The 25,276-nt window shown below is 38.8% G+C and overlaps 2 protein-coding genes across 5 annotated transcripts; both read left to right on the plus strand.

Annotated features, from left to right (window-relative positions):
* Positions 1-1,149: 1,149 nt before the first annotated feature.
* Positions 1,150-9,980, plus strand: LOC5666769 (uncharacterized). Of its 4 annotated transcripts, none has more exons than XM_061660127.1 (6): positions 1,150-1,527; positions 2,986-3,252; positions 4,655-4,921; positions 6,325-6,591; positions 8,633-8,899; positions 8,990-9,980. In XM_061660127.1, the coding sequence occupies exons 2-6, from the start codon at positions 2,992-2,994 to the stop codon at positions 9,602-9,604; spliced, it is 1,677 nt and encodes a 558-aa protein (XP_061516111.1). In that variant the 5' UTR covers positions 1,150-1,527; positions 2,986-2,991; the 3' UTR covers positions 9,605-9,980. The 4 variants fall into 4 exon arrangements, with proteins under 4 accessions (XP_061516111.1, XP_061516116.1, XP_061516106.1 ...); XM_061660132.1 differs by having other exon boundaries at positions 2,991-3,252; XM_061660122.1 differs by having other exon boundaries at positions 1,150-1,484.
* Positions 9,981-22,660: 12,680 nt separating this feature from the next.
* LOC133391189 (uncharacterized) lies at positions 22,661-23,372 on the plus strand. Its single transcript, XM_061642916.1, has 2 exons — positions 22,661-22,864; positions 22,957-23,372. The coding sequence occupies exons 1-2, from the start codon at positions 22,846-22,848 to the stop codon at positions 23,370-23,372; spliced, it is 435 nt and encodes a 144-aa protein (XP_061498900.1). The 5' UTR covers positions 22,661-22,845.
* Positions 23,373-25,276: the final 1,904 nt, after the last annotated feature.

Below are 25,276 nucleotides of genomic sequence, written 5' to 3' on the forward strand. Positions count from 1 at the left end.
AAGCGTTAGAGCTCTTACACACCACACGAATGTGACAATTGGCGCGTTCGACAAATTTATCTCATTTCCAAATTTATGAATGAAAAATCAGGCAGTTCGTGGTGCTGTCGCACGCTGCAGGTGTGAACGTAATACGAACTTTGATGGTTACACGTTCAAAGCAAAAAAAAAAAAACATTGTAAAAACAGGTGTTTTTAAATTATTTTGGTTAGTGTTAATGTTTGCAACGGTAGCAAGCAATTATATTTAATATATATTATTAAGCAATTATATTTAACATATACATTTTTTGTTAGGTCACAAATCATTTTAACTGTCTAGTTTGCGAGTGCGCCGAGATTGTGTGTTTATTTCGGAAAATTAAGCTACAGCCGTACTGAGCTATGGTCGCCAAACGCGCTAATTTTAACATTCGTCCGGTAACAAAGAGCTCTTATGCAAACATCATCCACGGAGTGCTGTGCAATAATTCCGTAAAATTGAATTTTTTTAACTAGAGTATGCTATCTCCCTTCTCCCCCACTCAACCACTCTAATGCTCTCTTCATTCTCTCTTGCTTGCTCTCTCTCTCTCTCTCCCTCCCTCTATATTTCTCTCTCTTTTCCTCTGTACCACTATCTCGTCTGTATCTGTCTCACCATCAAGCTAAAAAACATTTTCACACACACACACACACACATACACACACACACACACACACACACACACACACACACACACACCTATACAACTTAACATTTCGTTAGGCTCGGATCACGACAACTCGTCTGGGTACCGCCGGTGGCTAGACGGTCCTAGAACGGATGCATTGTGCCGTCGCGTTTTTTTAGTTTTTTTATTAGCAGCAGTGTACCCCGCGTTCTTCTGAGCAGCACCAGCGAAAAAGAAACAGAAACAGATCAATGCGCACTGTACAACAAACACACTATCGCGCTTTGTCCACGTCCGGAAAAATTCCACTTAAACGCAATAGGTATCTTCAATAGCGTCCATACGTCTTCATTGTGGGGAATTAGACAGCCGCAGCGGATGTTTTTTGCCAATTTTGTTTTTTTTCTGCACGCATGATTACCACTACCTTTGCGAACACATGCACACACACACATTGAGGCAAGCGCAGGCAATATATCGCACAGCTACATCGGAAGATATCACTAACTGAAATTCCAAGAAGCTCTCTTAAGGATGCTGCGAAACCAATCGCCTCTCGCTCGCACACACGCTCGCTCGTTCGCTCGCTCTCTCGCTTTCTCGCACGGTGGCGAGGCTCTCTCGCAGTGTGGCCCTCAAACGCGCGTGGAGTCGGCGGCTCGTGTGTGGTTGCTCCAGTATTAGTGCGTAAGGTTACGCTCAATCGCACCATCGAAGTGAAAACTGAAGGAAGCGCACACCCATCATAAATGCGCAAGAGCTTGAAGCGGCCGGTGATTGTATAGAAGCGCAGTTAAAAGTTCTCCGGCGGTGCAGTTCCAGTGCTTTGTGGTTAGAAAATAGCATTGTGTGGTGAAGGGATTCAAAATACAACGTAATACAACGGGAGGGTTTTGGGGGTTTTTTTTTTGCATCAAGATCATGGACAACCATCATCATTTATTCCCACTCTTTTCTTGGGCATTGTTACGTACGCTGAAGGCCTGACCCGTCTGTCTGCGATTATGACAATGTTCTGATCGCGTGTTCTGCGTTTTTGTGTGGGTGCGTGTGTGTGTTTGCGTGTTTTACAAAGAGGAGGAATCTTCTTAGACTCCCATTGTCACACGGGCCATCCCGTTAGCATGCGATTCTTACACAGTGAAGTCCCTCCTTTGGTCATACACCCCATTGCTGCACATCGTTTCAACGCCACATCTTCAAATATTAGTGCGGGCATACATAATTTTTTTCATTAGTGATTCTGATCTGCCAAAGTCATTCTGTTGCGCCGGTTCTCTTTACGCGTCCAAATACGCGCCAAAATTGCAAAAGTGTTGCACAGGCGAGCAATAACCGCGCTAATTAGGATACATTTCGAATTATACTTATCGTAATTTAATATTGTTTACAGTCGAGTGAGTTGTATTTGATGATGCCGAGACATTTCAACTGAAGGAGAGATTCGATGTTTGCCATACCCATTCGGATGTTCCCTGATTGTTCTGCTTAGTGGCTGTTTCAATTGGTTTTGTATGTGTGTGCTCACGTAGATTTTTTTTCGTGATTGAATTCGTTGCTGTCGTTGTGTTCTTTTTTTATATCATTCTTAATTTTGCATCCATATTCTTGCCTGCTACATTGGGCTGAACAATATATGGATTGAATCCATTCAGCGATGTGCTCGAGCCTTAATGCGGGCAAAACAAAGCGCTATGGTTTTGTGGTTTGTCCAAGTGAGATAAGGGGAAGTTGTTTTGTTCTCCATTTTGATTTCTTCGTCGCGCGTCGCTGTTAGACCGGGTTTTAGCGATTGTTTTTCACATCCAGGAAATAAATGTAAACCTGGCATTATTTGCGACACATGTGATTTTTTTTTGGTAAAAAAATAACAGATATTAACCCATTTGATTAACAATCAGCAAATAATGCTTCAAAATCTGTGATAAAAGTTCGTGAAATTGTTTTGTCCCAGAAAATCGAAGAACCTTACTGAGACCGTTGAGCTTAAAATCCATATCATCGTAGTATACATTGAAGCTATTTTATATTGTACTGTAAACATTTGATGTATAAACTTAATTGTAACGCTGCACTCGTACACAGTTGCTACGGGATCGGTTTTGGTCATTTTTCCGATTTATTTTTGTTGTTTCTAATTTTTTTTATAGTTTCAACGATTGATTTGGTTTACCCAGAAATGTTAGACTTTTGGTATCGAATTGCAATGGGAAGATTCCAATAAATAGTGGGAACGAGCCAAAAATATGTTTTAACATTATAATTGTTTTGTTTGTTTGATTTATCTTTTTATGTGGTGTGTTTGCTCGTGTAATCCTGCGATACCCTCCAGAACAGGATGAGCCAAGCAGCTGAAGGGAGTGATACCGGTAACGGTGTACCATCGTCACCGATAGCCAGAAGTGTGGCCGAGTCCAGCGCAACCCCTTGGCGTCCGATGACGTTTCCGGACTTGCGTGGGTTCCCCGCCGCACAGCAGCTGTACGGTTTGCCGGTTCCGATCGATTTGAGCTTCCTACGCTCACCTGTCAGCAGTGATGAGGGGGCATCGGGACAGCCGTGGCAGCAGCAGCAGCAGCATGCCGACTTACCGTCCCAGGTACTTTTACCCACTTTCCAGGTTTCTATTTTCGATAGAATTGCACGCTTTCGAAAACATCAACCGTATAACGATTCTCAAACGTTGCAGGTAATTACACCTCGGGAGGACGAGCTGGTGCGCTGGTGGTTGCGTGTTTTACAAAGAGGAGGAATCTTCTTAGACTCCCATTGTCACACGGGCCATCCCGTTAGCATGCGATTCTTACACAGTGAAGTCCCTCCTTTGGTCATACACCCCATTGCTGCACATCGTTTCAACGCCACATCTTCAAATATTAGTGCGGGCATACATAATTTTTTTCATTAGTGATTCTGATCTGCCAAAGTCATTCTGTTGCGCCGGTTCTCTTTACGCGTCCAAATACGCGCCAAAATTGCAAAAGTGTTGCACAGGCGAGCAATAACCGCGCTAATTAGGATACATTTCGAATTATACTTATCGTAATTTAATATTGTTTACAGTCGAGTGAGTTGTATTTGATGATGCCGAGACATTTCAACTGAAGGAGAGATTCGATGTTTGCCATACCCATTCGGATGTTCCCTGATTGTTCTGCTTAGTGGCTGTTTCAATTGGTTTTGTATGTGTGTGCTCACGTAGATTTTTTTTCGTGACTGAATTCGTTGCTGTCGTTGTGTTCTTTTTTTATATCATTCTTAATTTTGCATCCATATTCTTGCCTGCTACATTGGGCTGAACAATATATGGATTGAATCCATTCAGCGATGTGCTCGAGCCTTAATGCGGGCAAAACAAAGCGCTATGGTTTTGTGGTTTGTCCAAGTGAGATAAGGGGAAGTTGTTTTGTTCTCCATTTTGATTTCTTCGTCGCGCGTCGCTGTTAGACCGGGTTTTAGCGATTGTTTTTCACATCCAGGAAATAAATGTAAACCTGGCATTATTTGCGACACATGTGATTTTTTTTTGGTAAAAAATAACAGATATTAACCCATTTGATTAACAATCAGCAAATAATGCTTCAAAATCTGTGATAAAAGTTCGTGAAATTGTTTTGTCCCAGAAAATCGAAGAACCTTCCTGAGACCGTTGAGCTTAAAATCCATATCATCGTAGTATACATTGAAGCTATTTTATATTGTACTGTAAACATTTGATGTATAAACTTAATTGTAACGCTGCACTCGTACACAGTTGCTACGGGATCGGTTTTGGTCATTTTTCCGATTTATTTTTGTTGTTTCTAATTTTTTTTATAGTTTCAACGATTGATTTGGTTTACCCAGAAATGTTAGACTTTTGGTATCGAATTGCAATGGGAAGATTCCAATAAATAGTGGGAACGAGCCAAAAATATGTTTTAACATTATAATTGTTTTGTTTGTTTGATTTATCTTTTTATGTGGTGTGTTTGCTCGTGTAATCCTGCGATACCCTCCAGAACAGGATGAGCCAAGCAGCTGAAGGGAGTGATACCGGTAACGGTGTACCATCGTCACCGATAGCCAGAAGTGTGGCCGAGTCCAGCGCAACCCCTTGGCGTCCGATGACGTTTCCGGACTTGCGTGGGTTCCCCGCCGCACAGCAGCTGTACGGTTTGCCGGTTCCGATCGATTTGAGCTTCCTACGCTCACCTGTCAGCAGTGATGAGGGGGCATCGGGACAGCCGTGGCAGCAGCAGCAGCAGCATGCCGACTTACCGTCCCAGGTACTTTTACCCACTTTCCAGGTTTCTATTTTCGATAGAATTGCACGCTTTCGAAAACATCAACCGTATAACGATTCTCAAACGTTGCAGGTAATTACACCTCGGGAGGACGAGCTGGTGCGCTGGTGGTTGCGTGTTTTACAAAGAGGAGGAATCTTCTTAGACTCCCATTGTCACACGGGCCATCCCGTTAGCATGCGATTCTTACACAGTGAAGTCCCTCATTTGGTCATACACCCCATTGCTGCACATCGTTTCAACGCCACATCTTCAAATATTAGTGCGGGCATACATAATTTTTTTCATTAGTGATTCTGATCTGCCAAAGTCATTCTGTTGCGCCGGTTCTCTTTACGCGTCCAAATACGCGCCAAAATTGCAAAAGTGTTGCACAGGCGAGCAATAACCGCGCTAATTAGGATACATTTCGAATTATACTTATCGTAATTTAATATTGTTTACAGTCGAGTGAGTTGTATTTGATGATGCCGAGACATTTCAACTGAAGGAGAGATTCGATGTTTGCCATACCCATTCGGATGTTCCCTGATTGATCTGCTTAGTGGCTGTTTCAATTGGTTTTGTATGTGTGTGCTCACGTAGATTTTTTTTCGTGACTGAATTCGTTGCTGTCGTTGTGTTCTTTTTTTATATCATTCTTAATTTTGCATCCATATTCTTGCCTGCTACATTGGGCTGAACAATATATGGATTGAATCCATTCAGCGATGTGCTCGAGCCTTAATGCGGGCAAAACAAAGCGCTATGGTTTTGTGGTTTGTCCAAGTGAGATAAGGGGAAGTTGTTTTGTTCTCCATTTTGATTTCTTCGTCGCGCGTCGCTGTTAGACCGGGTTTTAGCGATTGTTTTTCACATCCAGGAAATAAATGTAAACCTGGCATTATTTGCGACACATGTGATTTTTTTTTGGTAAAAAAATAACAGATATTAACCCATTTGATTAACAATCAGCAAATAATGCTTCAAAATCTGTGATAAAAGTTCGTGAAATTGTTTTGTCCCAGAAAATCGAAGAACCTTCCTGAGACCGTTGAGCTTAAAATCCATATCATCGTAGTATACATTGAAGTTATTTTATATTGTACTGTAAACATTTGATGTATAAACTTAATTGTAACGCTGCACTCGTACACAGTTGCTACGGGATCGGTTTTGGTCATTTTTCCGATTTATTTTTGTTGTTTCTAATTTTTTTTATAGTTTCAACGATTGATTTGGTTTACCCAGAAATGTTAGACTTTTGGTATCGAATTGCAATGGGAAGATTCCAATAAATAGTGGGAACGAGCCAAAAATATGTTTTAACATTATAATTGTTTTGTTTGTTTGATTTATCTTTTTATGTGGTGTGTTTGCTCGTGTAATCCTGCGATACCCTCCAGAACAGGATGAGCCAAGCAGCTGAAGGGAGTGATACCGGTAACGGTGTACCATCGTCACCGATAGCCAGAAGTGTGGCCGAGTCCAGCGCAACCCCTTGGCGTCCGATGACGTTTCCGGACTTGCGTGGGTTCCCCGCCGCACAGCAGCTGTACGGTTTGCCGGTTCCGATCGATTTGAGCTTCCCACGCTCACCTGTCAGCAGTGATGAGGGGGCATCGGGACAGCCGTGGCAGCAGCAGCAGCAGCATGCCGACTTACCGTCCCAGGTACTTTTACCCACTTTCCAGGTTTCTATTTTCGATAGAATTGTACGCTTTCGAAAACATCAACCGTATAACGATTCTCAAACGTTGCAGGTAATTACACCTCGGGAGGACGAGCTGGTGGAAGCCGATGTCAGTGGTGCTCCAGTGGCTCCAATGAGAATTAAATCCGCTGGGCTGGTCCCGAGAGCTAGTGGCGCCGTAGCGGTAGTGGAACCGTATCAACACGAGACCGGGTCTGATGATGAAGCAAACGAACAAGACTCGTCGGAATTGGACGACGTTATGATTCCCGCATGTCCAACTGCTATTAGCGCACCGATATTTTTGCAACCCGAAAATGAGGAAGCAAATATGACAGCATTCAATGGTGCTGCATCGATTGCTAACCCGTGCTGGCCACCGCTGCATGAGCATACGGAATAGCCCGACCAGCAACTATCCGTCGATGTTCCAATCATAGTTAAACTAATCGGTAGAGCAGGATCGTACGGTTCACTGTAGCGCAGTTAAAAGTTCTCCGGCGGTGCAGTTCCAGTGCTTTGTGGTTAGAAAATAGCATTGTGTGGTGAAGGGATTCAAAATACAACGTAACACAACGGGAGTGTTTTGGGGTTTTTTTTGCATCAAGATCATGGACAACCATCATCATTTATTCCCACTCTTTTCCTGGGCATTGTTACGTACGCTGAAGGCCTGACCCGTCTGTCTGCGATTATGACAATGTTCTGATCGCGTGTTCTGCGTTTTTGTGTGGGTGCGTGTGTGTGTTTGCGTGTTTTACAAAGAGGAGGAATCTTCTTAGACTCCCATTGTCACACGGGCCATCCCGTTAGCATGCGATTCTTACACAGTGAAGTCCCTCCTTTGGTCATACACCCCATTGCTGCACATCGTTTCAACGCCACATCTTCAAATATTAGTGCGGGCATACATAATTTTTTTCATTAGTGATTCTGATCTGCCAAAGTCATTCTGTTGCGCCGGTTCTCTTTACGCGTCCAAATACGCGCCAAAATTGCAAAAGTGTTGCACAGGCGAGCAATAACCGCGCTAATTAGGATACATTTCGAATTATACTTATCGTAATTTAATATTGTTTACAGTCGAGTGAGTTGTATTTGATGATGCCGAGACATTTCAACTGAAGGAGAGATTCGATGTTTGCCATACCCATTCGGATGTTCCCTGATTGTTCTGCTTAGTGGCTGTTTCAATTGGTTTTGTATGTGTGTGCTCACGTAGATTTTTTTTCGTGACTGAATTCGTTGCTGTCGTTGTGTTCTTTTTTTATATCATTCTTAATTTTGCATCCATATTCTTGCCTGCTACATTGGGCTGAACAATATATGGATTGAATCCATTCAGCGATGTGCTCGAGCCTTAATGCGGGCAAAACAAAGCGCTATGGTTTTGTGGTTTGTCCAAGTGAGATAAGGGGAAGTTGTTTTGTTCTCCATTTTGATTTCTTCGTCGCGCGTCGCTGTTAGACCGGGTTTTAGCGATTGTTTTTCACATCCAGGAAATAAATGTAAACCTGGCATTATTTGCGACACATGTGATTTTTTTTTGGTAAAAAATAACAGATATTAACCCATTTGATTAACAATCAGCAAATAATGCTTCAAAATCTGTGATAAAAGTTCGTGAAATTGTTTTGTCCCAGAAAATCGAAGAACCTTCCTGAGACCGTTGAGCTTAAAATCCATATCATCGTAGTATACATTGAAGCTATTTTATATTGTACTGTAAACATTTGATGTATAAACTTAATTGTAACGCTGCACTCGTACACAGTTGCTACGGGATCGGTTTTGGTCATTTTTCCGATTTATTTTTGTTGTTTCTAATTTTTTTTATAGTTTCAACGATTGATTTGGTTTACCCAGAAATGTTAGACTTTTGGTATCGAATTGCAATGGGAAGATTCCAATAAATAGTGGGAACGAGCCAAAAATATGTTTTAACATTATAATTGTTTTGTTTGTTTGATTTATCTTTTTATGTGGTGTGTTTGCTCGTGTAATCCTGCGATACCCTCCAGAACAGGATGAGCCAAGCAGCTGAAGGGAGTGATACCGGTAACGGTGTACCATCGTCACCGATAGCCAGAAGTGTGGCCGAGTCCAGCGCAACCCCTTGGCGTCCGATGACGTTTCCGGACTTGCGTGGGTTCCCCGCCGCACAGCAGCTGTACGGTTTGCCGGTTCCGATCGATTTGAGCTTCCTACGCTCACCTGTCAGCAGTGATGAGGGGGCATCGGGACAGCCGTGGCAGCAGCAGCAGCAGCATGCCGACTTACCGTCCCAGGTACTTTTACCCACTTTCCAGGTTTCTATTTTCGATAGAATTGTACGCTTTCGAAAACATCAACCGTATAACGATTCTCAAACGTTGCAGGTAATTACACCTCGGGAGGACGAGCTGGTGGAAGCCGATGTCAGTGGTGCTCCAGTGGCTCCAATGAGAATTAAATCCGCTGGGCTGGTCCCGAGAGCTAGTGGCGCCGTAGCGGTAGTGGAACCGTATCAACACGAGACCGGGTCTGATGATGAAGCAAACGAACAAGACTCGTCGGAATTGGACGACGTTATGATTCCCGCATGTCCAACTGCTATTAGCGCACCGATATTTTTGCAACCCGAAAATGAGGAAGCAAATATGACAGCATTCAATGGTGCTGCATCGATTGCTAACCCGTGCTGGCCACCGCTGCATGAGCATACGGAACAGCCCGACCAGCAACTATCCGTCGATGTTCCAATCATAGTTAAACTAATCGGTAGAGCAGGATCGTACGGTTCACTGTACGCGATTTGGTACGCTCAATTGGGAAGCCACGATATCATGGAGCGTATCCCGGATTGCGTCATATTTGCCCCAGAGCTGCCACCGGATCACCAGGGACCCCCACCGATACTTACATCGCTTTTGCTGCAACGCAGAATGTCGACTGGCGAGCTGGTGACGGTTCCGTATGGCCCGAAGCAGATGCCTGGCCATTCGATTGAATAGGATGTGCCCACGAAAACGGTGCAGCTATCGGTAAACCAAACCTACCCTTGTTTGTACCCTTATTGGAGAAAGTGGACCAATTTTGAGGATTAATTTTACTTTAATACAATGTATTTTGGTAAAAAATCATTTAAACGTTAAACATTTGTATGACTACATTTTGTACTAATATTTGAAGTCAATAAAGAAAACAATATTTTTGAAGAGTTCATACCGCATAACAAAGACATGATATATGTTTCCTTTATTCCTTCGGCATACTCTCCCTAAATGGTCGACTGTTTGCATTAAACCACGTGCCGTCTTCAGTATTATACAAGCTTTTATTCATTGAACATTGGATTCATTCCTGCGTATTAATGTGTAATGAGTTCGAATAGTTTTTCTATGCTCATTGTCTGGATAAACTAACTGGCTCAAATTTAATCAAATTTCTTTTTTTTTTGGTGATCGGAATTAGTGTTGTTGAAAAATCTTATCTTAAGCCTTCATGCAAATATTTATACAATCAATAAATATCCTAACTTTCCTCAGATTTTGCTTGGTTGACCTTTGGCTTCCATTTGCTGCAGGGTATATTGTGTTGTCTTAGTTTATTGTTAAGTCTTAAGTTAAGTCTTAAGTTATATTTTGATGATTACTTTAATAAAATTTATAGAACTTTAAAATAAGCTATTAAAACACTTTTTAAAAATCGTCTAAAAATATGTATCTTTAAAACCTTTGTAAAATATCTTATATATATTTTTGAACGCTTTTACATGCATTAGTTAGCGCATAAAACCTGGTTTTCGAAGTGTCTTTATAGTTATGGTACGACCATAAATTTGTTTTTTCGTCATAAGTCGTGTAAAAACGTGTTAAAATAAATTGAAAAAAATATACGAAGATGTGAAATAGTATTCTGCACAACTCATACATTCACTGTTTTTCTCTATCTCTTATGGATTGTCCGCAAATCGCGAAAAACGACTGTCCATATAGTTGTGGTAGACGCTGTACTTACTTAGCTACTTATCCGGCGCTACAATCAATTTCGTACCAAATGTCCGAAACCGTTCACCGTTTCCTTTATAATACTACTTTTACAAAAAAAACCTGTGATGCTTAAAATGCTGATTGGTCTATAGTTTTCTTGTGCAGTTGAATCTTTGTCGTGTTAAGGTATTGCTAATATTTTGGATTTTTACACACTTTTGAAACATATTCAAGCTTTAGAAAGCTGTTGAAAGTAAAAAGTTAAATAAACAATGGATTTGTTCGGTAAGTACCATTATTGAAAGTATCAAGACCGACAGATTTTTTGTTAGTATGCGCTTTGTTTTCAATGTGTTTTACCTGGGGTCTCCAAAATATGTCCCCGGGTTGCATACGGCCCTCGAGAGCCAATAATGCGGCCTGTGAAGATTAACACAAAAAGTTTATTAGTCAGCTATTATTTAATTTATTAAATTTATTTTAATTTCAAAATCTAGCTTCATTTTAAATATGTATACATAAATATATTTTTGTTACATTCAGTTGGTATTTTCTCATTAGCTTGCTTCTAGTTGGAGGACAGTTACACGATTTGTGCTCATCAGCATTACGTATAACATTTCACGTGATTACAGTGTTTACGCTGCTGTGGTTGAATTGTGCTCTGCTACCATTGGATTGTCACTACACGGAAGGTTCGTAAACTAATACGACCAAATATTACAATCAGGCAGCAGCGGCTTTTTTATTTTTCTTCTTTGATCCAAATTCAAACGTCCATTACTAATTTGCACAATGCACTCATTTGTATGATCTCCTATTCGAAATGCTAAGTAACAGTTGTGGTGAGATTGCCGTATAATGTAATTGATCTGCTTCGCTCTAACCGCCAGTCACATTGGGCTAGGCTCATGATTCATTCCGAGGGGACGACCATTAAAGAACAAGCACACTTGCGTTTTCGTTTACCTATGTACAATCGTGTTCAGCGATTTGCGTTCAGTTTGCTGTGAACCGTCCAACAGCATAGATCGATACTCGGACACGTAAAACTAGACGGCGATAAGTCGACTTTTTGTTTTGAAATTGAGTGAATTGAACAAATGTGAGTGTTTCATCAGTTTACAATGTGTGGTATTTATTTTATCCTTCACGGAATATAATGAACAACATTTCTGTTTTCTTGTTTCTCGCCTACTAGGTTTAACCGTAGTTGCTTTAGACCCACTAAGCCTTTTTTAATAAAAACAACTAATTTGTGCTTTATTACATTATTTTCTTACAAAGTAGCATAAACAGTTTTTTGCCTAGTTCTTCTAGCAGTGCCTAGTAGTTTGCCTAACTTATTCTTCTTCTTTTGGCACAACAACCATTGTCGGTCAAAGCTTGGCTTTCAGTTACTTATTGGTTACCAATATCAGGATAGTCCGTCCTACGTATGGGGGCGCGGTCCATTTTGTTCTAGTTTAACTACTGTGTAACTAATTGCAGATCAGTTTCTCTTTTCAATATACATATGGCATGCTTGCTAAAATTTTGCTCAAGATTATTCGAAGATCTGGATTTCTGGTAGAGTTTCAAAAGGTAGTACTTAAATTTCAAGCTCTTTAGATATTTCAAAGACTAAGAAACTAGTGGGATTGGATTTCGGTGACTTTTTGATCACCCGTAGCTGGCAGTCAGTTAGCTAGCAGTTAGGTCCTACTTAACAAGTCTTGATCTTAACCTTGCAGGCAGATACTGAAAAAAAAATGAATATGATTACTGTACGGACTTCATGCCATGTAAATGTAAACATAATTTTATTTTGTCCCATTTTCTGAAATGTTAATGTACCACTACAAAGTAAAAAATTGAGAACTGTGGAATTCATTTAGGATATCTTTTACGTAATTTATTAAAGGATTTTCAATTTAAAGCGATCAATTTTGAGCGTTGGGTTTGGGGTTTGCGTTCGGATGTACGAAGTCTCAGCAGCTGTGTCTCAGAACAAAACGCAATGCAACATGGAAAGTACGAGTAAAGCACGTAATGCAGAATCGCAATTGCTTCAGATGTTCTGAAGAGCGTGCCAACGTAAGCCAACGTAACTCGCGCTCCGCTCTCTCAACTTGCAGTTTGTACTCCGCAAAAGCCAACTCAGAACATCAGCGCTCATTGTGTAAATTCGCTCAGTCAGCACCGCAGTGGCGTCATCTACAACAGTTTGCAGTTTGCGTGGAAGACTTTAAAAATATCTGTTTTTTCTTTTCTATATGCCTACTTCACGGTAACGAGCTGGTAAACGGCGGTGCTAGCATTCCCCAAATGGCACAATATGTGTGACAATGACCGTTCATATTTCACGCACGCACTCTTACGATGTACTGGGCGTCCCCATATAAGGGATAGGGAATAATAATCGTGAGGTTTTCTAATCCGTCCAAATCGTTTAGCTATTGGTAAGCTAAATATGTTTTGTAACAAAATAATACTGTTATTTATAAGAAGTAAACTTACTTTCATTAATAAACTATTTTATAGGAAGTTATATTTGTTAAAATATGCATAAAAGTGTTATTAAAAAACTGATAATAATAATAATGATGATAACAATCATAACAACACCAATACAGGGTTTTCCAAGTCGTGTGAATGCTATCATTATTATTCTGCACGTGCCATATGTAAATTCACATCAATCTGATATTTCATTTCCATCATATTTTTTTAAATTTCTTCAGCATGATTTTCAACACGTATCAAACTGGATTGAGTTTGACAGTTCTTTATCATGTGTTGAAACTGAAGTTTTATTTTGAAGAAATACACCATTTGACAGCTGTTGAAAAACTTCTTGTATGCGGTGAATGATTTTGTGGATATTCGAAATGGAGTTGGAAAACTCTGTCATAGAAAACAATTAAAGTATTCCAATAAAATCATCATAATTATAATTTAGTCATAATCGTCATGAATTTATACATTTATATATTGATATATTTATTTATTTATTCAATAATTTATTCATCCTTCTATTTATTTCTTTATTTTTTTATTCAGTTACTAATTAATTAATTAATTATTTATTTAATTATTTTGTTTATTTCTTTATTTCTTTAATTCTTTAATTCTTTATTTCTTTATTTCTTTATTTCTTTATTTCTTTATTTCTTTATTTCTTTATTAATTCATTTATTTATTTATTTATTCATTTATTTATTTATTTATTTATTTAATTATTTATTTGCTTTTTTTATTTGTTTTTATTTATTTATTTTATTGAGAATAAAGGCTCGGCTGTAGCAAAATCATCATATATTACACCAGTAGTTACCGCCATGTAGATATATGGACTACATTTGTGGATAATCGTTTAACCTTTCATGCATCTAATCCCGATGTATATAGACAACTTATATAAAACTCATAAAACGTGTTTTAACACAGAAAATATCCGGAGCAACGGAACATAGGTCACGTCATGGATCAGGAATGGAATGATATGCAACCGTCATTGCGTTACGCTGTGCTCGCAGAACACTCCTACAGCAAACGTTCGGAACAACAGCCCGAAGACAACACCACGAATCAAACATGGAATGATATGCAACCATCATCGAGTAACGCTAGCTTCACAGAACACTCGTACAGCAAACGTTCGGAACAACGAAACACCGACAACAACATGGATCAACCATGGAATGGTATGCAGTCGTCATCATGTTTCGATGTCCTACACCAGAACGAGTCTTACGCAGAAGCTGATATAAACACCGCTGAATTGAATGACATTCTGGTTACGTTGTTGCAAGCTATTGACGAATAGGCTCATACCATGCACACAAATGAAGATGAAATGGATTACATTGTCGATGTTGATGATGATCGCGTGAATGCGTTCGAAAAAACATAAGATGTTATATAAGCCTCTTCTGCTGTGTTGAAGAGTGCATTCCGAAATGAGCATGAGTTTATTTCGGATTTAAACTGAGGGCTTACCAAAAAATCAGTAACACGTTTCCTCCGAGACCAAAAAATCGTGAAATAGTATGAAATGAACGCCTACTTCCGAACATTGCTATATATCGCTGAAAGAGTCTATTATATGCAGTGGCGGATTTTCCTATAAGCGGACTGAGCGGCCGCGGGGGGCCCCGGCCTAAAGAGGGCCCCGAGCTAAACCTCCACATGTTAAATCACTTTTATAAGCGATTGATTTTTTGTTTTTATTGCACAAATGAACGGAAAACTAAATCATTCTCAAAGTAGTTCATTCTAACAAGTAAGTGTGTGGAATGTGTTGATAACGTTTATAGCAATTAAAAGTTGATATGAACTTTGGAGATAATTTTTGAAGGCCAAAACAAATTTTACATACTTTTGCACTCTTCCATATTAAAAACAATAAATCCTCTCCTGATAATAAGTCATAAAGATGCTCCTGATGATTAATTTATATTTTTTAAGAACTTCCTAAACGGTCTCGATTGCAAGGACGAAAAGACTACAAATACGCAAGTGCAGGATAATCATTGTTGGACGCTTGGATTTCAGGCACTTTTTATGTATCTGTGAAGCAGGAAATCACACAAGCTTTGTATAGTGGCTTTCACTGCTCATGTAGATGAATGAGCAAACAAATGTATTGCAAACTCTGTTCTAAAAATACAAAAGTATAAATGAGTAAAATTCAGATCCTTTTGTCAGGTTTTCCAGATATGCCTTTATCTAGATATGCCTAGATCTCTACTGAAATTCGGAAAGTCTGGAGTTTTACTAACTACAGTTTATTATTTCATTGATTTTCATTCATTGATTTATTTCAATATACAAGACTCTTAGCTTAGAAAAACGACCTAATGCGCACTTGTGTTGAAAAACTACTACAGAGAATGAAATGCTGCTTTACACCAAACACTAGTAACACTAGTATAGCTACACAGAAAACTTTTTTACTGAACTTCAGCAAAATTTTACTGAAATTTTTTAAACTAAAGGTTCAGTAATCCTTTCAGTAAAAATAATGTTTACTGAATCATTCAGTAATGTCCGGTGCTCACCAAAATGACAGCTCGTTTACTGAAATCCCAGTTATGCTTGGAGATTGCCAGTTCCTCAATTCATGTTCATACATGTTTTGTGGTCTTTTATACAGTTTTTATACTGTATTTTGCCGGCGCAAGTGTATATGGTTCAGTAAGCGCTCACAGTCACCACGCAATTTCAGCGAGCACAGTGGATTGTAGCAAACATTTTACACACCAGCACGGCTGCCAATTATTTGAAATCAATCTCGTAAGTCGAAATCTCACCTGAAATTTCAGCAGGGTGTCTGTAAGCGCCTACCAAATCAACTTTTTGCACATCACGAGCAAGTGGGTACCGCATTGTTTTGTTTTGATGTTCTGACTGACAGGTCGATCTGACAAAATCAATTGCTGCATATTCAGTAATTTGTTTTACTGATATTCAGTAAAACGACTACTTTGACACTTATTTTAATGATTTTCAGTACAATGCGTATTACTGAAATGCATTAAGTAAATTGTTTTGCTGAAAGCTCGTAAAAATATGACATTCATGCTGAAAACCAGTAAAATATTCTATTACTGAACCGTTTCACTAAAAAAATTTACTGAAGCCAGATGAGAAAATTTGCTGTGTAGTATTTGAATATAGTTTTGATTTTTGCACTACCGGAATCAACGATGATGCACATCTTAATAATATGCAAAATATGTTAGCTTGATTACACGAAGACTATAGATCCTTTTTGGGCCGGTCTGGTGGTACATCCGTTAACTCGTACGACGTAACTACATGCCCGCCACGGGTTCATGTCCCGAATAGACTGTGCCCCCAAACGTAGGACTGACTATCTTGCTACGGTAACAAAAAGTCATTGAAAGCCAAGCCCACTTCACTAGTGGGTACAGGCAGGCCTTGATCAACAACGGTTGTTATGCCAATGAAGAAAAAGATAGATGCTATTAAAATAATTAACTAACTGCCATAAAAAACGACAGAAGAAAATTAATCCCTCACGAAATCAGGATGACATATTTGGTATTCGCAACAAGATATTAAAAAAAATGCAATATAATTTTCTGGACTTTTAAGGAAACCAGGGGCCCCTATTCTATCCCCCGCTTAGGGCCCCGAGATGGATTAATCCGCCTCTGTGGTGAAATCGAATTGTATATGACTATTGCTCGGATTGTGTGTCTGGGAGAAATATCAACCACTCAATGCTCTGATAATAAGTTTTCCCAAATATTGTATCCATATTGGCTAACCTAGCCGTGTTCGTTCGATTGCACATTTCCTGCACAGGTGCTTTCCTGGATGTGTAACATAGGAAATGTATCAAGTGAAACTATGTTATTAAGCTTTAGATAATCTGGCCGAAGTCTTCATTTAGTTTGAATATTATTATTCTTTTGAATTAGCAAAAAGTATTGCATGGCGAAATCGAATTGTATATGACTATTGTTCGGATTTGTCCTTCATGCCACGCCATAGCTCGTCTCCCTTTTTCGTCATTTCTTTCGCTAGTATAAATCACTTGTGGAGTTTGTCTCATCTTCCTGATATTTGAGTATTGCATCGCTTAGTTTTGTAAATTGTTCAAATAGAGGGCTATGAAATGAGTGAAAATGAGCGTCGCGGCGAACCGTCCCTGGAACGACCGAGTTCGCTGGTTCGACTGATTATCTCAGATTTTCTGCGTCTGGTCGTTTGCCTTTTGCAATGTTTATTATTGATTTATGCAATGATATGGTGGGGCCTAGTATTATGAGACTTTTAATTGAAATGATCAGAAAAGTTTTTTTTCTATAATTTGCAATTTCATCTGTATTCTATATGTTGTTAAATGTTAGTATTAGGCAGAGTAATGTTGAAATACTGTTTCATAATTTAAAGGTCATCAGCCGTTAGCGGAGGCTAGTGGCTCTTTTTTTAGAGCGCTGCGTAATGCTTGGAAACGACTCGTCTTCCATTCGGCCCGTGCGTCCTCCCTGCATTAACATAAGGCTTCCATTATAAGAAAATCAGTCCTCCCTGCATTAACCAGTATAAAAAAGGCAACAACACAAGCCTACTTAGGTCGCCCTGAGTCTTTATACAAAAAAAAGCAAACAAAATTAAAAAAAAAAAACACGCAAAATACCACTGTCAAAATGTAAATATTGTTCGCTGCTTGGTAGGGCAAGAATCACAGGAATACCGTTAAGTATGATTTGCTAGGCTATTTGAATACAATACACCATATGATTAGCCGGTCTCGTAGTACAGTCGTCAACTGGATATATATCGTATTAACTTATTCTTAATTGATGTGAAATGCAATACGTTGAATATAGAATGACCTGTTTCATAAAAACTAATACCTCTACACCCACATCCTAATCAAATTTACTAACTTATCTATCAAATCTACAAAAAAAAGCAAACAAAATTAAAAAAAAACACGCAAAATACCACTGTCAAAATGTAAATATTGTTCGCTGCTTGGTAGGGCAAGAATCACAGGAATACCGTTAAGTATGATTTGCTAGGCTATTTGAATACAAATCTACAAAAAAAAGCAAACAAAATTAAAAAAAAACACGCAAAATACCACTGTCAAAATGTAAATATTGTTCGCTGCTTGGTAGGGCAAGAATCACAGGAATACCGTTAAGTATGATTTGCTAGGCTATTTGAATACAATACACCATATGATTAGCCGGTCTCGTAGTACAGTCGTCAACTCGTACGACTTAACAACATGCCTGTCATGGGTTCAATCCCCAAATGGACCGTGCCGCCATACGTAGGACTGGCTATCCTGCTATGGGGGGAAATCATTTAGTCACTGAAAGCCAAGGCCACAAGTGGTACAGGCTGGCCTTGACCGACAACGGTTGTTGAGCCAAAGAAGAAGAAGAATAGCGTGAGAGGAACAATCGCTCACTCCTTCAGCTGATGATGACAGTTTTGAAGTTAATTGGCGGCTACGTGTGTTCGTTTCGATTACTTGTTTTGTTGTTGTGCTTTCTTCTGTAGATCTACGTCTTTTCAATTTTCCTCTTCATTTTCGGAAAGTAGATATGGTTTGGTGTATTGTAAGGTAGGCTTTAACATGGACAAGATATGGTTTACTATAACTTTTTTGTATAAAACTCCTGAACAAATGAATAAAACCAGTATAATTAAACATTATTAAGACCATCATCATGTTACTATTTCCACCAGAAGGTGACCCTAACAAAATAACGAAGAAAAAATCAACATATTAATGAATAATCAGGAAGATGTTTGAATGAATGACGTTTCTAATAATGGTGATGCTGGAAAGGCGCTGGACCTCGCTGGAAACCGAAAAACATACAGTAAAATGGCCATACCATCGGCGCTGAAGGGAACTAACGACGGCGTGAACGAAACATCGGACATAATATTGATCATGGTGTAGCCGTGTTTGTGAAAATATAAGTGAAGCAGTGAAGAGAAGAACTATATGCGATAAATAAGTTAAAAATTAGCATGTAACAGTAATAATGCGGATGAAATATTGGAGGCTATAAAAAGTGTTTATTTAAGGAATCCATGGAAACATTAGTCCATCGATTGAAACTCAAAAATAAAAAAAGTCTCAATTTTTTTAACACAATGGATAATTTTCGAAACTAAAAATAACATGCAAAAAGACATATGAGTCGTTTAACGGTAAATCGCAATGAAAATTGGAAAAATATCGTAATATCTTTATGGACAGAGCCACATGAAAAAACGGGTCAGTTCGCTAACAGAGCTTTCAGTACCTAGGGAACGATGGTGTTTGTAATGAAAATGTATAATTTTTTTCGCTAAAACAATTTTAGGTTTAAGCGTATTTTAGGTGTTTCAGAACTGGTTACACCATAAACGTGTGAGTTTACAAATTGTATATGATATTTGATAAGTGGGTCTATTCTATTTGGCGTAACGTCCTACGCGAACATGCCAAAAATTAAAACAAAGCTTAAATGTGTCGATACCTGTGCGTCAGATATATTCAGTAAAAAGTTGTGAAATTGCCTCATATCATAAAACAAAAAATCTTTAACTGCCCATGAATAGTGCATGTAGTGCATGAAGATGTTCCTATTCCGTTTGATGAAATACGAAGGCGATAATTTTCTTACACCTCACATAAATACAAAGTAAAAAATATAATATAGATTATAACGTTTAGTTTTTGAACATAGACCTACAACATTATTTTATAAATATTTCAATTAGAAGCAAAATTTTATGAAAAAAATAATACAATATTGTAAAAACGTATTATTTTTCCTTCAAAAAAATTAAAAATGAAGATTCCATGTTTATGTTAGAAAAAAACTTGTACATGATTGTTTTGTGCAAGCTCAATAGTTTATAGGAGAAGCTGCTAAGCTGAGAATCACATACACAAATAAGAAAAAAGTATTATAACAGTACAAAACACATCTTTGCTCTGAACCTCAAGTCAGGATTTTTATTTTAGATCAGGCCATCTCTGGTAGGATCTTCACAGTATACATTCTAATACCTCGATGATATTTATTGTTAAATTATATCTGTATTATTGTATTATAGCCAGGATACTCTAATAACCATTATACGTAACCTAATATACGTACATTTAATTTGATTTTGTGTTTTCAAAGTGTAAATTTTGAACAATTGAATAAGGAATGTACAGAGCCCATAGTTTACACATATATTACTCATAAGACATATAATAGATATCATATACGGTTTGATTTACGGTTACGAAACACGATATTAGAACGAGATTACTCAAAGTACTCAACGACGAATACTAAGTTAAGATATCCTTAAAAATACGGATAAGGTACGATGAGGTCCTTCGCTTTTTCTAATAGTTATCATAGTTTTATAAAACACTTAAAACAGGCCTAACTTTACGAAAATGTTACAGAAAGATGCGCCTTTTAAAATGAGCGAAACATTTCAAAAGGCTTTGGAAAACTAGGAAATGAATTGAACCTCACGTCGAACAAATTTCGGTATAAATTAAGGATTTCATAATCATAACCGAAGCTTCGAAACAAGCCTGAGGCGCAGTTCCAGCAAAAGTAACTAATGGCTATAAATGCAAGTAAGGCATACACAAAAGAAGAGATCTAATCCATCAACAATATAGGAGGAACTTATAGAATAGGTTTGCTGAATATTTTAAACCCTAACTTGAATTTAGAATATTTATAGTATAAACTATACTATACTATATAGACTATAGTATTTATAGTAGAAACTATAAAAACATGAAGAATTTAATTTGAGAAATTAATTACATAAATGGTAACATGAACGTATTATCAGACGAGGTGTCATGAATAAAACAAATCTAGGAATCTTGAACTCAAAGAATTAGCAAATCTACATACCCCACAACTACCTCTGTTAACGATTAAAATGTCGGATAACAATTAAAAACAATTTCGTTGTTGTCATCGTTTGAAATATTTCACAAGATTTGTTAACCTCTATGGGAGATACAATCACATTAAATGCTAGAAAAAAAGAAATTCAACAATGAGCCTCGCAAAAAACACACATTACATGAAATCAAGAGAGAATTAATAGAAGGAAAATTAAATGGACTACAACTATAAAAATAGAAAAACGAAGCAATCCAAAGTAATGTCACGATACGCTTGCACTGAAGAAATAACGTATCTTAAAAGATTGGGTGTGAATCACTAGAGAATACAGCCATAATAATATTAGCAAAACTGGAATGCATACAAGCCCACAAGCTATCATAAAAATGTACCATGATTCCCCGACATATTGAAATAAAGAGAAGACGCATTTAAACTAATTGTGACATCAATTTCGCGCTATGACGAATGCAATTATTATATTGAACAATGAATGTATATTTATTTTATGAATATATTACGATATCTGAATTATATAGAATGATATTTTACCACTTAGACGAGTTTAGTGAATCGCGTATACCTCAACAACTATTTGTTATACAAGATTTCCATGGTTTTCTGGTTGTTACTCGTAATTTGTTGGGTTCATGCTATAATTTATCCAACGTGGCACTCATATAGTTTAATACAATGGCACTATATACTATATGTGCGTTGTCATTGCCTGAATCACGAAATATGCATACTGTCACAATACTATGTAACTTAAAACATGAGCCGATAAATGGCCAAACATTATTACAAGACTATTTAATGAAATGTATTATTTTATGCAGATCACCTTAATGAATAAAAACAGATAAGGGTACAGAGTAGCGTTACTGTAAAACATATAGCGTTGTGATAATATCAGCAATATGGTCAGATCGTTCATTGTAAAGAAATGTTTTTATAATTCATGCTAGTTTAGTATTTACTGTCGTTTGATGCTCCAGTGAACCAGAAAATACCAAAACTTGTCTCATCGAATGCTTGAATTCCGTTTCAAATGAAGCAGACATCAGCAGAAATTTAAATGACAGGCAGGCTTTAACCTTATCGTTCTTTTGACATGTTCAACTTTAAAGAAAGCTTATCTTCACCAGAAAAAAGAAAGCAATGTTATTTAAAAGAAACTTGCTGTGAAACAGGGTGTTTTTTCTTATCCCTGAAATTGATTCAAATTGAGTTGATTGAGAAGGAATTGAGCGAACAAAGTGTTGATTTTTTAAAAATAGGCGGAAGCAAAACTAATGCATTAGCATTATTTTGTATTTAAAGATAACCCACTTACTGCGATAAAAAATAAGTCATACACCCCGGCACGAAAGTCGTGAGTCTCGTGAGTATCGTTTTTCTGCTTCAATGCGAGAAATCTGATCTTTAGGAGAAAGACGATGGATGCAAAGCATCTCTTTCTCTTTCGCTCTCTTTCTATCTCTGTTTGTCATGCTTTCCGTTTAAGACTGGGCTATGGAGTTAAACAACCTAGAATAATAATGCTTCCATTGTCTGCCCAATCCTGGTATACATCGTAGCAGCTGCGACGATGATGTCTTCTGGCGTGTATCGTTAGTAGGCTTTGGAAGGCGTTCGCATACGAGCATTAGTCAGCATCGAGTTTTACGTGTCTGCATGCGTAAGTGCACCGTTTCTCTGGTCGAGCCGACGAGTCGCTTCGAGCAGTTGCTTCGGCGAGGGCTTTGCCTTGAACCTTGCGATCGGGTGAATTCGTCGACCAGCTATTGAACACAACGAAACGCCACCGTGTCGCTTAACATTCGCTTTAAATCACTCCTGCATCTTGTACGCAAAACATCGATGGAGCACCCGAATCAAGGTAGGCAATGGGCTCACTGCTGGCACTGGCAGATGGTAAATAATATAATATCTAATTGTGATTGCCCCTGTGTGCACTTGTACACATACTAGAGCCTACGAAGCAAATGCAAGGCGAGTTCATCGAATGGAAGCCCTCCGAGCCGGGCGAGTGGCAGTTTTTATTCTTCGAGGACCAGGAGCTCAAACTTTCTCTGGACTCAGAAGAGGAGGGACAGGAAGCGATGCCATACAGCATGAAACAACCGCCCTATCTGTTGAACGATGTTTTGCGATGCGCTTGCTGCCACCAGTGCCAATTCCAGTGTTACGAGAACGATCTGCTGCTGACCTGCCAGTCGCATCCACGGTTGATTTGCTGGATGTGTGAAAAAGCGCCGGCCACACCGCCCAACACACTTCAAACGACGGCCGTGGACGACTTTACGGATTCAGATAACCTAACAGACACGAGCGAGCTTATCGAAACGGACGACAACGGAGAAGATTCACGGTTGATAGAAGGGTAGTTTTTTTTTTAAATAATTTTCAAGTTATTCACGAGCAACAGTTCGCACTACATCTTCCTTTGATATGGCGCACCGTCGTCCTTATTAGCTAATAATGGATATATTTATATCTGTATATAAAAACAAATTCATAATGTATTATAATAAATAAAAAACTTTTGCTTTTTAATATAAAATAATTGTGCTTTCTACGATAGCCCTTTATTACTTTAAAAAAAAACTGTTGTACGTTGTTAACATGATCGCTATTACCATTTCATCAATGAAAAATCTTGATGAAATCAAATCCATACACATCATAAAACTGTTGCAGTCCCGATTTGTTGATACAAAATCGTAAGTCTTTCGGCAATACAAAACGAGGCGATAATCGGAGAACCAGTCTCTTGCATCGCATGACTCACTCTACACAGGTATTTTGCATGGGGAGCGGGTTGAAAATTGTTTACTCTTGGCATCACATTCTCCAGCTGATTTTCCGCTGCAATCGGAGCTATTCTCGGGTCGGTTGGAAAGCTGTGATTCTGCATACTCCGCAACAAACCGGTCCCTCCGTTTCACATAGTTTCGTTTGGATCCTTTCACGTTCTCCTCTTGGGTCGCGACGTCCAACCGACCGGCCCCCTGCGAGATGTAATCGAGCAGCTAATTCCATGTCATAAATTGTGTCCCATGACGCATGCCTAGTCGAACGAGTCATGGTCACACAGCCACCAGTGTGCAAGCACCTTTGATTTTTACATAACATGTTTCATTTCAGTTACGCTTTTTGTGTACAGCTGATGATGTCCGACAATAGATCTAAAGAATTAATTTTAAAACTCCATCATTTTCGAGATTTAATAGTTGATAACGTGCTTTAAGTTTAACTAGAGTCGTCAGCTATTCCTGCATCAACAGTCTTTTTGCCATCCTGTTCATAATTTCCTGATTTCTCTGATTTCGTCTGAGCTCGATGTATTTGTGTACAAAGTTTCGAAGATAGCTAACAGAAATATGATTATGAAGCTGAAATGTGATCAGTGCCAGACAATTGCGCGAGCTACTCATAGATGACGGTGTTTAACGCAAACAGGAAGATCGCCCTTTAGTCGCGTTGGTTTTACGACCACTGCACCTCAGCCCTATCTTTTCTCATATTACTCATGCATATTTGTGTGAGACTGTTTGCGGAAGCCATGCAATCGTGTCGAGGAGATAAATGGTGTTATTTTGATCGCCGCTACATTCGATGCGTTTAGATGGAGCTTTTTTTTACATCTCTTCTTAAGCTCAATGTGAGTGTGTACGTACAGATCTTCCGCTGTCCGTGAACTATCCGCGTGAACAAATGAACATACTGCTGACTTATTCGTTGTTGTATGTCTTTGTTTGGCGTCACTTTGAACCGATTGGCTTCGCATGTCACTTGCATCTTATCTGCAATCTATTTCCTAGCATCTTTTGTGCTGGGCTTTTCCTCCTACCAATTTCCCGTAGAGTTCCGACCTCGCTTGTCCCACGGTATCCATCGCGCCGAAGTGCCAACACATCGAACGAAAAAGGGCGTACCCTCGCAAACCGATTACGATACGACTCACCATTGGAAGCTACGCAGCACTCTGGCGTACAAAGTTGCAGACCATGGCTATGGTCTGGCTCATGGCAATAACAACGAGTTAATTAAACAAGAAACTGGCCAATCGCTAAGCGCCGCACGAAATCCCATCAGCGCTTATACACCTACGCGTTCTCTGAAGCGTGCATTCGTCCCGTCGTATCATATTCACCTGATTAAGCTGTTGCATAAGAGCGTGAATGTGTTCACAATCACGACCAACACAATTGGCGATTAGATGGAAAAAGAGAACACCTGCAGTGCAATGGCTACACAGCAAATTTTCTCATCATGCTTCAGTAAAGTT

The sequence above is a fragment of the Anopheles gambiae genome, chromosome X (assembly GCF_943734735.2).
Source record: "Anopheles gambiae chromosome X, idAnoGambNW_F1_1, whole genome shotgun sequence".
NCBI classification, from domain to species: Eukaryota; Metazoa; Arthropoda; class Insecta; order Diptera; family Culicidae; genus Anopheles; species Anopheles gambiae.

Excerpts from the sequence above, each read along its gene's own strand:
- LOC5666769 (XM_061660127.1), top strand. The coding sequence starts at position 2,992 with ATGAGCCAAGCAGCTGAAGGGAGTGATACCGGTAACGGTGTACCATCG. Across the intron at positions 4,922-6,324 it reads ATGCCGACTTACCGTCCCAG|AACAGGATGAGCCAAGCAGC; the intron begins GTACTTTTACCC and ends GATACCCTCCAG. Across the intron at positions 6,592-8,632 it reads ATGCCGACTTACCGTCCCAG|AACAGGATGAGCCAAGCAGC; the intron begins GTACTTTTACCC and ends GATACCCTCCAG.